Source organism: Trachypithecus francoisi, unplaced genomic scaffold (genome assembly GCF_009764315.1).
Source record: "Trachypithecus francoisi isolate TF-2019V2 unplaced genomic scaffold, Tfra_2.0 Lachesis_group2, whole genome shotgun sequence".
NCBI lineage: Eukaryota > Metazoa > Chordata > Mammalia > Primates > Cercopithecidae > Trachypithecus > Trachypithecus francoisi.
In genome coordinates, this window is record NW_022681465.1 from 153,881,096 (window position 1) to 153,898,185 (window position 17,090).

The 17,090-nt window shown below is 42.2% G+C and overlaps 1 protein-coding gene across 1 annotated transcript in view; it reads right to left on the reverse strand.

Annotated features, from left to right (window-relative positions):
* Positions 1–17,090, reverse strand: part of KDM3B (lysine demethylase 3B) — an 85,829-nt gene that overhangs the window by 48,122 nt on the left and 20,617 nt on the right. The window contains exons 2-7 of the mRNA XM_033181090.1: positions 15,539–15,706; positions 13,197–13,310; positions 10,934–11,039; positions 9,354–9,478; positions 7,147–7,221; positions 1,416–2,015 (exon numbers count right to left, since the gene is read on the reverse strand). Of these exons, the coding sequence (XP_033036981.1) occupies positions 1,416–2,015; positions 7,147–7,221; positions 9,354–9,478; positions 10,934–11,039; positions 13,197–13,310; positions 15,539–15,706 (1,188 nt within the window). The remainder of the gene's footprint in view (positions 1–1,415; positions 2,016–7,146; positions 7,222–9,353; positions 9,479–10,933; positions 11,040–13,196; positions 13,311–15,538; positions 15,707–17,090) is intronic.

Below are 17,090 nucleotides of genomic sequence, written 5' to 3' on the forward strand. Positions count from 1 at the left end.
GGCTCATTTCTATACTTTTAAATCATATCCTAGAAGAAGAACCAAACAGAAACATAGCAACATGATTATGTTTTATAGAAATTTTATAGTCACAAAAATTTCCCCAACCTGTTTAAAAGAAAATACTCTTTGAATATGAATTTCATATATTCAGCTTTGCTACACAATGGGTCTCTTTTATAGCATGTAAAACCTGGTCTATTTTGTAAGCCCTATTTACATTCACACTGCCTTTGACATGGAGCTTTTTTAAAAATAATTTAGACACTATGACGATTTACACTGGAAATCCATATAAGATCCTCACCTGGTTATCTTAGGAATGCTGGTCAACTAACAGCACAAACCATCAACAGTGTGAAATTTGCATTTACAGGCCCTCTCCTCTTCTGTGTGGACAGTTCATCTCCCTCCCTATCCCTGCACACTAGGGATTAACAATCTGCACTTGTTGGGGAGGGAAAGAAGTCATGTTTGTCATGTTTTGTCTGGCATTGTTATATCTGAAATGATTCCGTTTTAGGATGTGAGCTCCTTCAAACAGAGGTTTCAATTCTTTACATATAATATACAGTACTTAGCATACAGTAGTTTCCTATATATAATTTTTAAAAATCATTAACCATTTCATCTCTGTATTTCATATTCTAGCTTGAGTTAATAGCTGTTTGGGAAAAAAAAGATGACTAGCACCATAAATCATATTCTGGTGACCAAAATTGGTCAAAAAGACTGTATTATAGTGATTTCCATATTTTGGATTAGGGAGACAACTTGATGTTAACTTACATTTAACAGAGGTTCCATTTTAGCAACAATATATGCATATCAGATAAAGAACAAAGGAAATCAGATACTGTTGTGATGAAATCCATCAAATTTTCCAGGTAAGGCTTAAAAAGATGAAGTTGGGGAGAAAAAAACCTTTCATGGCCATATCAAATGATGGAAATTGACTCAGCCTCAAGAGAAAACATCACAGAAAATGATGAATTGAAAACAGGGTAATGGTGGCTTGCACACATAGCCTTAATTATAGTATTCACTATTACCAATACTGTAATTCATTAACCTCACCTCTTATAGGCCTAGTAGAGGCTTGACCACTATATGAACTAAATAGATAACTGAACTTAAAACATTCCCCACCAGATCTACTTTAACATGTCTTTAAATTAGGTTTTATCATCAGTTTTTGATTCACCCAATTGTTCCGGTGCCTTTTAAGAGCTGATACAGTTATTAAAATATACACATTCACCCAATGAGCAGTAAAGGCCTTCCATAGAGTACATTTTAAGCACATCTCAGAAATACTCCTTCCCTGGGGCGCTTGAATGTTTTTTAATGTTAGCAATAAAGGAGGGCGAAAGGGTAAACCCAAATCTTGCAAATCTGCCCCTGAAGTAACTCACCTCTCCCGAGGCCTGCGACCGGCTGCCTTTCTGTTTTTCTGGCACAGTCCCTGCTGCAAGGCCAGTGTCTGAGATCCTCACTGTGTTTGGGGTGGAGCTGGCGGTAGTGACCACAGCTGCGGAAGCCACTATGCCCTGGCCAACTTGTTCCAGTGTTTTTCCTGCCTCTTTGTTTTCGGCTCCACCCACCTCTGGGGCCAAAGGTGTCTGACCTGTGGCTGTAGAATACGGAGTGAAAGATGCAGGTGTGTCCCCACCTACAGGCTCATCCTGCACCACCAGAGTCCTGCCGTTTTCTTTGGTGTAAGTGGCAAAGCGAATGTTGCGGTTAATCTGGGGGACAAATGTAGACGGTGGCTGCTTGGCTCTCTGATCCAGCCCTGGCTCTCCACTGGCATTCCCTCCTTTCCAGGGCCCTCGGCTTGCCTCACCTCCATCGCTCCCATTACTGTCTACTTCACCCCTGTCTCCTTTTAATTTCTTTGATGCAGGGTCACACCCAGAGTCCGAAGCACTTTTCCTCCTCCGGCCATCTTTACCCTCTATGCTTTCTCTTTTCTTCTTTCCTTTGGAAGATTTTACTGCTTTTAACGTACCCCCCTACAAAACAAAATTCAAAAAAGATTACAAGGAAACCTTCATCCTGTGAACACCATATACCATTAGCTCTTTCCCATCTCTAGAAGCAGACAAAGACTGCCAAGTTCCAATGCCAGTTCTAAAACATCCCCTTTGTTAAAAGCTCTAATCTTTCTGTGACTCAATTTATATACACACATTCAAGATAATAGTTACCAGAGGTTAACTCACTTGGCAAACTTTCTCTTACCCCTTGATGAAATAACTCACTTTATTACATATTTATTTCCTTGCTTGAAAGAAACTTGCATTTTAAGTACTGAAATAGGGAACCTTCTCTAACGAGAAGTCACTAAACCAACATTTGTGAGTCTGTGACCAAAGGAAAAGTGAACCTGGGCTGGGCGCAGTGGCTCATGTCTGTAATCCCAGCACTTTGGGAGGCCGAGGCGGGCAGATCACAATGTCAGAAGATTGACACCATCCTGGCCAACATGGTGAAACCCCATCTCTACTGAAATATAAAAAATTAGCCAGGTGTGGTGGCACACGCCTGTAGTCCCAGCAACTTGGGAGGCTGAGGCAAGGGAATCACTTGAACCCGGGAGGCGGACGTTGCAGTGAGCAGAGATGGCGCCACTGCACTCCAGCCTGGTAACAGAGCGAGACTCTGTCTCAAAATAAATAAATAAATAAGTAAAATAAAATAAAGAAAAGAAAACCTGAAAGAGACAGGTTTGGATTGCTCATGTAGACACTGTAAAAACTCAATCCCCAGATCTTATTTCAAAGCATTAGACAGAGGAAAGGGAAAAAAGCAGGCTACCACTGGTCAAACAGGCAAATCTCGTATTTCTTCTAGTAATTTCAGACTACCTCATGAAATCTTAATTGTGTCTTATTTAAGAGGCCAAAACAACCTAGGATGATACAGGATTAGAAGGGGCAATTCCCATCTCTGAATAAACTCTCTCCCTGAGAATGAAGGGAGTCAGGTATGGGATGCAGCTAACATTCTCTAAGAGCAATCTTTGGGCACCAAAGTAACAGATGGAACAATTTTTAGATTGGCATTCCACCATGAAACAGGTATTCACTTTAGCATTATTTGGGTAACTTCCAGATGGTTTTATTCCGAAACTTGTGTGGGGGTGGTAATATGTGACACACAGTTATTTAGCCATTAATATTTACCAACTTAGTTAATGTACTCTTACGTCCTTCAATATTTATAAATTCTTTGCAGATCTATATCTTTATTGTAATCATTATCATAGCTGTTACAATGTAAACTCAAAAATTTTAAAATTTCTTTTTGCCAGTCCTAGTTTCTGTATTTTTCCTCTTTTGCTGTCTTCATTACCATCCTTTCTCCTTAAACTGTCTTCTATAAACCTCTTAAGGAGGCCTGGTGTGTTGGCTCATGCCTGTAATCCCAGCACTTTGAGAGGCTGAGGTGGGTAGATCCACCTGAGGGCAGGAGTTTGAGACCAGCCTGGCCAACATGATGAAACCCCGTCTCTACTAAAAATACAAAATCAGCCAGGCATGGTGGTGCATGCCTGTAATCCCAGCTACTGGGGAGGCTGACGCAGGAGAATCACTTGAACCCAGAGGGGAAGGTTGCAGTGAGCCGAGATTGTGCCATTGCCCTCCAGTCTGGGCAACAAGAGGGAAACTCTTTCTCAAAAAAACAAAACAAAACAAAATAAAACAAAAAACTGTTAAGCACAGCTCAAGATTTTTGTTTCCCTATACTTTTGGTAATACTATCTAAGTTTCTAAGCCTTTCCTTTTTTTTTTTTTTTTTCCCCTGAGATGGAGTCTTGCTCTGTTGCCCAGGCTGGAGTGCTGTGGCATGATCTCAGCTCACTGCAAGCTCCACCTAACGGGTTCAAGTGATTGTCTTGCCTCAGCCTCCCCAGTAGTTGGGACTACAGGCGTGCACCACCACACCTGGTTAATTAATTAATTTTTTTTTTGAGACAGAGTTTCGCTCTTGTCATGCAGGCTGGATTGCAATGGTGTGATTTCAGCTCATGGCAACCTCTGCCTCCCGGGTTTGAGCGATTCTCCTGCCTCAGCCTCCTGAGTAGCTGGGACTACAGGTGCCTGCCACCATGCCCAGCTAATTTTTTGTATTTTTAGTAGAGACAGGGTTTCACTATGTTGGCCAGGTTGGTCTCGAACTCCTGACCTCAGGTAATCTACTCACCTCAGCCTCCCAAAGTTCTGGAATTACAAGTGTGAGCCACCATGCCTGGCCTAATTTTTGTATTTTTTAGTAGAGACGAGGTTTCACCATGTTGGCCAGGCTGGTCTCAAACTCCTGACCTCAGGTGATCTGCCCACCTCGGCCTCCCAAAGTGCTGGGATTACAGGCGTGAGCTACCACACCCAGTCTCTAAACCTTTCATTCAAGAACTTTATCTGTTGGCTAAGTTTTGTTTTCTTTTGCTTTTCTTTTTATTTGATTTTTTTTGAGATGGAGTTTTGCTCTTGTCACCCAGGCTGGAGTGCAATAGCGCGATCTTGGGTCACTGCAACCTCCGCCTCCTATGTTCAAGCGATTCTCCTGCCTCAGCCTCTCAAGTAGCTGGGATTACAGGTACCCACCACTACGCCCAGCTAATTTTTATTTTTATTTTTTTATTTTTTTATTTTTTTTTGAGGCGGAGTCTCGCTCTGTCGCCCGGACTGGAGTGCAGTGGCCAGATCTCAGCTCACTGCAAGCTCCGCCTCCCGGGTTTACGCCATTCTCCTGCCTCAGCCTCCCGAGTAGCTGGGACTACAGGCGCCCGCCACCTCGCTCGGCTAGTTTTTGTATTTTTAGTAGAGACAGGGTTTCACCGTGTTAGCCAGGATGGTCTCAATCTCCTGACCTCGTGATCCGCCCGTCTCGGCCTCCCAAAGTGCTGGGATTACAGGCTTGAGCCACCACGCCCGGCCTAATTTTTATATTTTTTAGTAGAGACAGGGTTTCATGATGTTGGCCAGGCTGTTCTCAAACTCTGACCTCAGGTGATCCACCTGCCTCGGCCTCTTTTGATTTTTAAAAGCTTTTAAATTCTTTCTTCAATCTCTGTCACCACCCAGTTTTCACTGATGTAAATCACAATCAGTGAACTCTGTTCTTTCTTGTTCATTCACCCATACTTAAAGGAGATGAGGTGATCACGGATCTCTAAAAAAGGTTACTATAAAACTTGGCAGAACTATAAAAAATAACTGGACTTTGCTAGCAAAGAAAACAGTAATATCATGCTAATACCAAAAAAGGAAGAACCAACATCTGCTGCTAAAAACCAAAGATCGCTTGGTGTGGTGGTTCACACCTGTAAACCCAGAACTTTGGGGGGCCAAGGTGGGCAGATCATGAGGTCAGGAGTTTGAGACCAGCCTGGTCAATATGGTGAAACCCTGTCTCTACTAAAAATACAAAAATTAGGTGGGCATGGTGGTGCACGCCTGTAGTCCCAGCTATTCAGGAGGCTGAGACAGAAGAATCGCTTGAACCCTGGAGGCGGAGGTTGCAGTGAGCCGAGATAGCCCCACTGCACTCCAGCCTGGGCGACATAGCAACACTCTGTCTCAAAAACAAACAAACAAACACACACACACAAACCAAACATCCCACCTATAAGTCATCCAGCCAACTTGCAGAGCCTGGCTCACAGAAACCTACCAGTCCCTAAACAACTTATATGTAAGTCCTACTTACAGTGAGCTACTCATACGTGAGTAAGCAGCCTATAACATTGAGACCAGTACTCCCCAGTTATATTTGACCAGCTGAACAGTACCTGGCGTACAATATGTGCTTAACGAAGGAATGAAATAAGGAAAGGAACAAAAAAGGGGACCAATACATGATCAAAGTAGCACGTGTTTTCGGCCATGCAAACACAGTCAGGAGACTTACCCTATTTGTGGTAATATTACATGTAGTAACCAGTTTTTAAATTTAACCCTGGCCAGGTACGGTGGCTCATGCCTGTCATCCTAGCACTTTGGGAGGCTTAGGTGGGAGTTTGAGACCAGCCTGCGCAAGATAGCGAGACCCTGTCTCAAAAAAAAATTTTTTTTTTCTTTTCCTATTCTGATTTTGTTTTAGGAAGTCAAGAGTGACTGGATAAAGATGAGGAAAGACTATATACTTAGCAGGAGTGGCAAAGACAGCAATATTACAGAGGTGCTAAGATGCTGTGAGGAATATGTGGATAGCTGGTCAACTCAAAGAAATTCACACAGAATTACTCGATTGGTTCAGGCAGAGACTTTTTTTTTGTTTTTTGAGACAGAGTCTTGCTCTATCACCCAGGCTGGAGTGCAATGGTGCGATCTTGGCTCATTTCAACCTCCAGCTAAGGTTCTAGCGATTCTCCCACCTCAGCCTCCCAAGGAGCTGGGATTACAGACACCCACCAACATGTCTGGCTAATTTTTTTTTTGTATTTTTTAGAGACAGAGTTTCACCACGTTGGCCAGGCTGGTCTTGAACTCCTGACCTCAAGTGATCCACCTGCCTTGGCCTCCCAAAGTGCTGGGATTACATGTGTGAACTACTGCGCCTGGCACAGAGATCGTCAATGCATCTTTTTTTGGGCTATATTAATTCTGAATAAACCAAGAGTTGGGCTGGCTCATAACAATTATGCAGTAACCAATTCACTGTGGGCTGAGCACTGAACTAGGTACCAGCTTGAATTGATTCTACTTGGGAATACAGAATTTCAGACTCCCTTGGAGCTCCCTGCCACCGAATGGGAAACAAAAAAAAAAGTGGCTGTAGTTTATCCTTCATTTCTTGTTACTTGGTAGATCACGAGTATTACTACTGCTTATTGCACTTTTAACTGACTACTATATCTTTCAAATATACCTGTCCTGACAGAATATAGGAAGAAACCAGCCTTGCATTTTAAAAGAACTAGGGAACATAGTCATGATTAAAAGGGTTCGCTCAAACTAGGTCTCTTTCTTGAGAACATCCCCCCTTAATTAGACAGACTGAAGACAGCAAAAAAATGTACAGTGGCTAAAGCTGAACAACTCAAAGGGCATCCATGGAAAACACATATATAAGGGATCTACATACAGCAAGATAATGCAAGCTCATGAGTCTGCTCAGGAACGCAGTCCATTACTATACCTCGTTTTGAGGCGTTGAATTATCCATCAGCATCACATGGATTAGTCTGGGATCTACCGACTTGATCTCACCACTCTACAGTAGGAGGGGAAAAAGATGTTTAATGCCTTGTCTACAAAGACATAATTATGTAATTTCCTAATTGATGTAATTATCTCTTTATTGTTTTGATTCACCTACTAGAATGAAAGCTCCATGAGAGCAGAGATCTCTACTGTCTCATTTACTGCTACAACAGGTTAGAACATGGTAAGCATTCAAATATTTGTTAAGCAAACGAATGAAAGAAGTGAATTCATGTCCAAGTGTGTCTTCTAGCGATGCTAATTTTGAATCCTGTATCTCTAAAACCATCTTATTCTGTATAGTATGAAACAAAAAACCTTCAGAATCAATAATCATTAAAAGAATCACTCTAGGGTTGGGTGCAGTGGTTCACGCCTATAATCGCAGCATTTTGGGAGGCCAAGGTGGGCGGATCACCTGAGGTCAGCAGTTCAAGACCAGCCTGGCCAACATGGTGAAACCCCGTTTCTACTAAAAATACAAAAAATTAGCCGGGTGTGGTGGCAAGACTGTAATCTCGGTGACTCGGGAGGCTGAGGCAGGAGATTTGCTTGAACCTGGGAGGCGGAGGTTGCAGTGAGCCGAGATCGTGCCATTGTACTCCAGCTTGGGCAACAAGAGCAAAATTCTATCTCAAAAACAAACAAACAAACAAACAAAAAAAACAACAATCACTCCAGGCCAGGAATAGTAGATCATGCCTGTAACCCCAGCACTTTGGAAGGCTGAGGCAGGATGACCAGGAGTTCGAGACCAGCCTGGGGAACACAGTGAGACTCTGTTTAAAAAAGAAAAAAGAATCATTTTACCTAATATTAGAGAATAAAAACCCTGTAGGGGGGCAATTTGATAGAAAACGTCAAATTTATTGTGCATATTCTTTGATCTAGCAATTATACATACAAATTTATTCCAATAAATAATGTAAAAAGATGTTCAAGGATGTTCACTGTGATATTACATGTATTAGTGAAAATATTGGCAATGATTCAAATGTCTATCAATTTTAGATGTCATGATATATCCATGTAGTGGAAAAGAATGCATCTATTTTAAAGGATGAGACAGATCTTTACATTTACATACAAAAATGCTCATTATAGGCCGGGCGCAGTGGCTCAAGTCTGTAATCCCAGCACTTTGGGAGGCTGAGACGGGCGGATCACGAGGTCAGGAGATCGAGACCATCCTGGCTAACATGGTGAAACCCTGTCTCTACTAAAAAATACAAAAACCAGCCGGGCGAGGTGGCGGGCGCCTGTAGTCCCAGCTACTAGGGAGGCTGAGGCAGGAGAATGGCATAAACCCAGGAGGCAGAGCTTGCAGTGAGCTGAGATCCGGCCACTGCACTCTAGCCTGGGCAACAGAGCGAGACTCCGTCTCAAAAAAAAAAAAAAGTTCGTTATATACAACTAAGTAAAAAAGGTAAATTATGTAACTATGTGTACTATATGATCCTATTTGTTACTAAAGTGTGACATATATAGACAGCATATAAATTATATATCATATAAATTATATATCATATAACTCATATATATCATATAAATAAATATATAAATATTCTGGCCGGGTGCATTGGTTCATATCTGTAATCCCAACACTTTGGGAGGCTGAGGTGGGTGGATCACTTGAGCTCAGGAGTTTGAGACCAGCCAGGCAACATAGCAAGACTCCTTCTCTACAAAAAATACTAAAATTAGCTAGGTGTGGTGGCACACGCCTGTAGTGCCAGCTACTCCAGAGGGTGAGGTGGGAGAATTGCTTGAGCCCGAGAGGCAGAGGCTGCAGTGAGCCATGATCGCACCACTGCACTCCAACTACTAACCATTATGAATATAATACTTCTATCATACATTTATATATTGTTTTATAGATTTCAAAGCACTTTCAGATACTTTAATCTCAGGACCCAAAACAGTATTGTAAGGTCAGTGGGGGTTTACATATTTACCTCTAGTTTATAGATGAGAACAGTGAAGTTAAGAAAGTTCAACAGCCTTTCTAGGGGTTACACAACTATTAAGTGAGAGTCAGGGATGGGACCCAAGTCATCTTACACATAATGAAGTGCTCACCTCTCTAAACCATCCTTTTTAAGGGGATGGACGGACCTTAGACAGAATAACGCAGAGTCTCACCTCAGTTACAGACACCTCCATAAGACGAGTGATGGAGTCTTGATGGCTCACAACACCATAGAGCCACCCTTCTTCCCCCTCTGGCTGATATACCTTGACCCTGTGACCTTGAACACTGTAGGGACCTAAAAGGGAGATCAGTCAGTATTGAGTATTTTTGGCTAAGCTATATTTCATAATTGTTTCTAAAAGTCAAAGGAAAATCAGGTAACGTAAATATTTGGCACTTTTGGTCCCCTTTCATAGAATTGAACAAATGAGCAATTCCAGATTTACCATACTCAGCAATTTAAAAACAAAACCTGAATGGTTTCTTCCAGTGGTCTTTGTAAATTTTTCATTCTTTTTTTTTTTTTTTTTTTTTTGAGACAGAGTCTCGCTCTGTTGCCCGGGCTGGAGTGCAGTGGCCGGATCTCAGCTCACTGCAAGCTTCGCCTCCCGGGTTTACGCCATTCTCCTGCCTCAGCCTCCCGAGTAGCTGGGACTACAGGCGCCCGCCACCTCGCCCGGCTAGTTTTTTGTATTTTTTAGTAGAGACGGGGTTTCACCGGGTTAGCCAGGATGGTCTCGATCTCCTGACCTCATGATCCGCCCGTCTCGGCCTCCCAAAGTGCTGGGATTACAGGCTTGAGCCACCGCGCCCGGCCAATTTTTCATTCTTAAAAACAACATGCTTTTGGGCCAGGCGCGGTGGCTCAAGCCTGTAATCCCAGCACTTTGGGAGGCCGAGACGGGTGGATCACGAGGTCAGGAGATCGAGACCATCCTGGCTAACACGGTGAAACCCCGTCTCTACTAAAAAAATACAAAAAACTAGCCGGGCGAGGTAGCGGGCGCCTGTAGTCCCAGCTACTCGGGAGGCTGAGGCAGGAGAATGGCGGGAACCCGGGAGGCGGAGCTTGCAGTGAGCTGAGATCCGGACACTGCACTCCAGCCCGGGCGACAGAGCAAGACTCCGTCTCAAAAAAAAAAAAAAAAAAAAACATGCTTTTAACGTGAATCAGTCTGTGGACACATTATACTTTGCACTCTAAGTTACTTGTTGGTGTTAAGTTTTTAGTTCTTGAGAAACTTGTAGATTGTAAGTTAAAAAAGCAAAGATTTTCTAATTCATTGCTATATCCCCAATGCCTTAACGCTGTCTAGTACATGGTAATATTTAAGAAATTAAAAAAAACTAAAACTCAATTCACAATAAAACTGTATATTATGAAATGCAGAATGAACCAGAAACACTGGTCTGAATGAGATCCTGTTTTTGCTCTAAGAGCATCTTTAAGGGGATGGATGGACCTTAGACAGACTAACACAGAGTCTCACCTCTGTTACAGACACCTCCATAAGACGAGTGATGGAGAGAGAATGAGATCTCTATTCTAGAGATCCAGCTAAATGGAGATACTCTTTATTTTTATTGTTTTTTAATAAATAATAATTATTATCCTCATGTGGCATCTGACTCTGCCCACAAAAAGAAGATAAGTACAAATGTTTAAGGTTGCGTGGTATCCCATACTATCACTCAACAGTGATCATTCACCTGAATCAGAGTTCAGGGACAGAAGACTATCTGTTCTTACCTCGGCTGAATATCTCCTGTAGCTTTTGGTCACTGATCAAAGCATTAACTGTTTCTCTCAGTGCAGCATGTTCCAAAAGAATCTGGTTTTGGCTATCTGTTCCCATCTGATAAAGATAAAAGAAGAAAACAACTGAATGTTAAAATGAATAGCAAACATCTAATCAGCTGAGAAAAATCATATCCTAAGGAGCCGCATATCAACATTTGCCAAACAGTATCTACAGAACCTTAGTCTCAGGCTAGGCGTGGTGATCATGCCTGTAATCTCAGTACTTTTGGAGGCCAAGGCAGGAGGATCGCTTGAACCCAGGAGTTTGAGGCTGCAGTGAGCTATGGCTGTGCCATTGCATTCCAGCATAGATGGCAGAATAAGACCCTGTCTCTTGAACAACAAAAAAAAGAGAAGAACTCTAGTCTCATGAAATGTTTTGCAAAAATTAAGAATGCTACGATCAATTAGGATTAGGAAATATTATATATCTTTCTACATACAATAGCCTATTAAAGGCTCTGAGAAGTCATACAGGAAAGAAACTTCTTTAGGCCAGTGTTTCTCATACTTATTTGACCACAAAACATTTTATTTCTTGTACATCTTTTTGCTTATTTCAGTATTTATCCAAAATTTACTAAGTGCTATCTCATAAAGTACTAAGATTATAAATATGAATAAAGTAAGGTTGCCGAGATGGAATGAGGCCTAATGAGCGGGGAAGACATATCAACAAAGAAATCATCATTAACATCTCACAGAAGACAGTTTAGGAAATAATTGCTCTTGTCTGTCTTAGTAAGACAGTAAAACTCTTAGAGTCTCCTAATTTTCTTCCTGCAGACAGCAACCCTTACAAGTGAGAAATAAATGTATTTTCCTAAATTCTGAAACTATAACTCAGACACTGGTTTGTTTTAATTATTAACTAGTCCCTTTTCTTTGTAACTATGATCCTTCATGCTGCTTGGAACCAGTCCAAACTCCTGGATGTCAATAATGAATAGGCCCCCTTGGACTCAAGTTACAGAAACAGCCACCTCAGAGAAGCCACCTCTTCCTTTTTTTTTTTTTTTTTTTTCTGAGACAGTCTTGCCCAGTTGCCCAGTCGCCCAGGCACTACCTTGGCTCCCTGCAAGCTCTGCCTCCCGGGTTCACGCCATTCTCCTGCCTCAGCCTCCCAAGTAGCTGGGACTACAGGCGCCCACCACCACGCCTGGCTAATTTTTTTGTATTTTTAGTAGAAACGGGGTTTCACTGTGTTAGCCAATATGGTCTCGATCTCCTGACCTCGTGATCCGCCTGTCTGGGCCTCCCAAAGTGCTGGGATTACAGGTGTGAGCCACCGCACCCGGCCGAAACCACCTCTTCTGAAGAATTGTGGTCTTAAGTCTTGGGTAGTTTTAGGGTAGGGTAGAGCCATGTAGAAGAAGAAAGAAGCCTCAGCCACCAGAAGAACTTTTCAAGGGAGCAGAAAAACTTTAAAATGCACAGGGAGATTGGGTACGGTGGCTCACGCCTGTAATACCAGCACTTTGGGAGGGCAAAGTGGGTGGATCACTTGAGGCCAGGAGTTTGAGATCAGCCTGGGCAACATGGCAAAACCCTGCCTCTACTAAGACTACAAAAATTAGCCAGGTGTAATAGCATGTGCCTTTGATCCCAAGCTAGTTGGAAGGATGAGGCACAAGAATCACTTGAAACTGGGAGGCGGAGGTTGCAGTAAGATGAGATCAAGCCACTGCACTCTAGCCTAGGTGACTGTCTCAAAAATAAATAAATAAATAAATAAATAAATAAAAAATTTAAAATACCAGGCGCGGTGGCTCACGCCTGTAATCCCAGCACTTTGGTAAGGTCAAGGCAGGTGGATCGCCTCAAGTCAGGAGTTCAAGACCAGCCTGACCAACATGGTGAAACCCTATCTCTACTAATAATACAAAAATTATCTGGGTTTGGTGGCACATGCCTGTAATCCCAGCTACTTGGGAGGCTGAGGCAGGATAATTGCTTGAATCCAGGAGGCAGAGGTTTCAGCGAGCCAAGATCACGCCATCGCACTCCAGCCTGGGCAACAAGAGCAAAACTCTCTGTCTCAAAAAAATAAGTAAATAAATAAATAAAGGCACAGCATATTTATTGGAGGAAGTAATATAAGAAACGCTAATATGTTCCCACCTAGCAAAAGGGGAAACACCTACATTTATATCAACAAAGAAATTAGCAATGAGAAAAAAATAGGCTCAAGGCTAGAGCAAGTGTTAAATACCTGAAACAGATGCAGCCCATTGGCATCTGACAGGAACCGAAGCTCTCGATCCAGAAGATATTCCACTGGAACCACAGAACCCAAACCCAGTTTATCTACAAGGGGAGTAAAAGTCTGTGAAGTACAATGACAAGAAATTGATTAGAACTTGGGAATAAAAAAAAATAGCAATTCAAACAGATCTCTAACTTCAAAGAAAGAATTATTATATCTTTCATCCCAGTAAATACAGATAAGCTAAAGCATAAGTCCTTGGAAACATTCCCAACCTGGCATCTACCCCTCAAAGAGTCATGGGAAGCTAACTAATGCAGAAAGTCAGCTCAGTACTCTTATTGGCTAAAAAGGACAAGAGGAATCAGAAATTCTCCTAATTCTGCCTAGGGACAGGGCTAATCTTGTCAGGTTTCAAGGGAGCTAAATTACAGTAAATTCCCAGAATAAAGAGTTATACTGTTATCATCGCTAGAACTCTTGAAATCTTTGTGAAATTTATAAAATAATTAACAGCATAAATATGCATGGTTAACTCATATTAGCATTTCATAAATAAATAGCCTACAAAAAAGTCATGAAGAGACCCCACATGCACTTATACAAGAGCTTCTCCTAAAAGTTCAACTGGAAAGTGGCCTTAAAAACAAATGAGGCCGGGCTCAGTGGCTTCTGCCTGTAATCCCAGCAATTTGGGAGGCCAAGGTGGGTGGATCACCTGAGGTCCGGAGTTTGAGACCAACCTGACCAACATGGTGAAACTCCATCTCTACTAAAAATAGAAAATTAGCCCAGTGTGGTTGTGTCCCCCTGTAATCCCAGTTACTTGGGAGGCTGAAGCAGGAGAATCGCTTGAACCCAGGAGGCGGGGGTTGCAGTGAGCCGAGACAGCGCCATTGCACTCCAGCGTGGGCAACAAGAATGAAACTCCTTCTCAATAACAACAACAACAACAACAAAAAACAAATGAAAGGGCTGGGCGAAGTGACTCACCTGAGGTTAGGAGTTCAAGACCAGCCTGGACAACATGGTAAAACCCTGTCTCTACTAAAAATACAAAAATTAGCTAGGGATGGTGGCACACGCCTGTAATCCCAGCCACTTGGGAGGCTGAGGCAGGAGAACCGCTTGAACCCGGGAGGCGGAGGTTGCAGTGAGCCTAGATCGTGCCACTGCACTCCAGCCTGGGTGACAGGGTGAGACTCTGTCTCAAAACAACAACAACAAAAAAAACAAATGAAAAGACAGTTTAGTAAGTGATGATATATACCATCAATAGGTTAAAAAAATTGTTTTGAATATTATTTATTTAATTTGGTTAGCCACATGAGAATTAGGATTTTTTAGAAGTTACCATTTATACCCATACTTTGCTAATAGGACAGACAGAAACAAATGGATACTCTCACAATTAAATTTTATAACACACAGTCAGGCACAGTGGCTCACGCCTATAATCCCAGCACTTTGGAAGGCTGAAGCAGGTGGACTGCTTGAGCCCAGACCAGCCTAGGCAACATGATGAGCAACCATCCCTATAAAAAATACAAAAATTAGGCTGGGTACAGTGCTGTGCGTCTGTAGTCCCAGCTACTTGGGAGGCTGAGGTGGGAGGATGGTTTAAGCCTGAGGGTCAGAGGTTGCAGTGAGCTGTGCTTGCACCACTGCATTCCAGCCTGAGTGACAGAGCCAGACCCCGTCTCAAAAAAATAAAATAAATTTTATAATGCTATTTTATTTCACTCCATAATTGAAAAAAAACTTAAAAGGTTATAAATAATGTTTCAAAACCTTGCTCTGAGAAAAGACTAAAGGTGAAAAAATTCTTTTCATTTTTTTTTTTTTGTTTTTGAGACAGGGGTCTCACTCTGTCACCCAGGCTGGATACAGTGGCACAATCATGGCTCACCGTAGCCTCAACCTCCTGAGCTCAAGCCATCCTCCTACCTCAGCCCCACAAGTAGCTGGGACCACAGACATGTGTCACCAGACCTAGCTAATTTTTGTATTTTTTGTAGAGATGGGGTTTTGGCATGTTACCAGGATGGTGTCAAACTCCTGAGCTTAAGTGATCTTCCTGCCTCAGTCTCCCAAAGTGCTGGGATTACAAGGCATGAGCCACCATGTCCGGTCAAAAAAATTCTTTCATATCAAATATCACCTAATATAAAACGTTTTAGAGGACAAAGGAGAAAAGACTGCTCCTAATTTTTGCATTAGTAACTTCAGAATAAACATATGTTAAGGACAAAGTATATAGTTCTTATACATACTCTGTCTGTAACATGTCATAGTCACATTATAGGAGTAAAGCTCAGATACGTTCCCACCCAGTAAAAGCCACTCACCAGGGCTGGCCATTGTGCAATGGAGACTCGAGTGCCCTGGAGAAGGACTGGGTCCTCACGGGGTGCCCATACAAGAGATCCTTCCAGCAGAAGCACAATAACTTCTTCGGCATGAACTTTTACCCAGGAGTGTTGTTTCCAGTTACAGCCATCAAATTCTACAAAGATCTGCAAAAAAGAGATAAAAAGCAGTTTGGAAGTCACACTTGGAAAAATCTCACACTATACTTATAAAAGAACATAAACCCCACTGTTTTGAACAACTGACTAGGAATAATTCTAACTTGTGTTTAAGATCTTTTAATGGATGTCAATAAAAACTGATCTTCAGAGCCAGGAAGCTGGTCTCAGCCCCACTCTGAAAAGGAGGAACAGAGTTAAGGAGGTATGAACTATTCACAATCATTCAGTAATTTTTAGTCATGTCCCTACTGAAATTTGCAACTCTTAGTTTCTAATTCATGTCTACACAAACTAGCTGAGGGCATACTATACTAGGTTCAGGAGTACAGAAAGGAATCTGGCATACTTCTTGGTCTCAAAAAGCTCATAATCCAATGGGAAGAAATTTTTAATACTTCTATTGCAATTGACTGTGAACTTTTAATTATTTTTTCAATAGGTGATGTATGTATATGGGAAAAATTCAAAAAGATAAAATGCTGAAAAACATCGTTCTCCCATTCCTGTGTGTGGATTCTATTGATTGACTGATCGAGACAGGGCCTCACTCTGTCGCCCAAGCTGCAGTGAAATGGCGTGATCTCAGCTCACTGCAACCTCTGCATCCTGGGCTCAAATGATCCTCCTGCCTCAGTCCCCCAAGTAGCTGGAACTACTAGCATATGCCATCATGCCCAGCTTATTTTTTGTAGAGACAGAGTTTCACCATGTTGCCCAGGCTGGTCTTGAACTTCTGAACAAGGGATCTGCCCACCTCGGCCTCACAAAGTCTGGGATTACAGGCGTGAGTCACTGTGCCCAGCCTTTTTTAAAATTTGAAATTAAATTAAAATTAATTATTTCAGTAGAGATAGAGTCTTGTTATGTTATCCAGGCCAGTCTTGAACTCCTGGGCTCAAATGATCCTCCTACCTTGGCATCCCAAAGTGCTGGGATTATAGGTATGAGCCACCACACAAAGCTGCATGTGGATTCTTAAGTGCAACTGTCAGCAGTAATCTCACATCGGCTAGCAGAGACTTGCTGTAGTTACAATGCTTTCTTCCTCCCTGAACAGATACTCCACTTGTTGAGATATACTTAAGTAGACGCTGTATTTATACAGTTCTGAAAGCAGATTACATTAAATGAAGCTACATTTTTCTAATAAATACTATGCTTAGATTTGACTTTTTTTTTTTTTTTTGAGACAGAGTCTTACTTTGTTGCCCAAACTGACTGCTGTGTGGCGCAATCACAGCTCACTACAGCCTTGACTTCCTAGGCTCAAGCAGTTCTCCCTCAGCCTCCTGGGTAGCTGAGACTATAGGCGCACACTACCATGTCCAGCTAATTTTTGATTATTTGCAGAGACAGGGTCTCATTATGT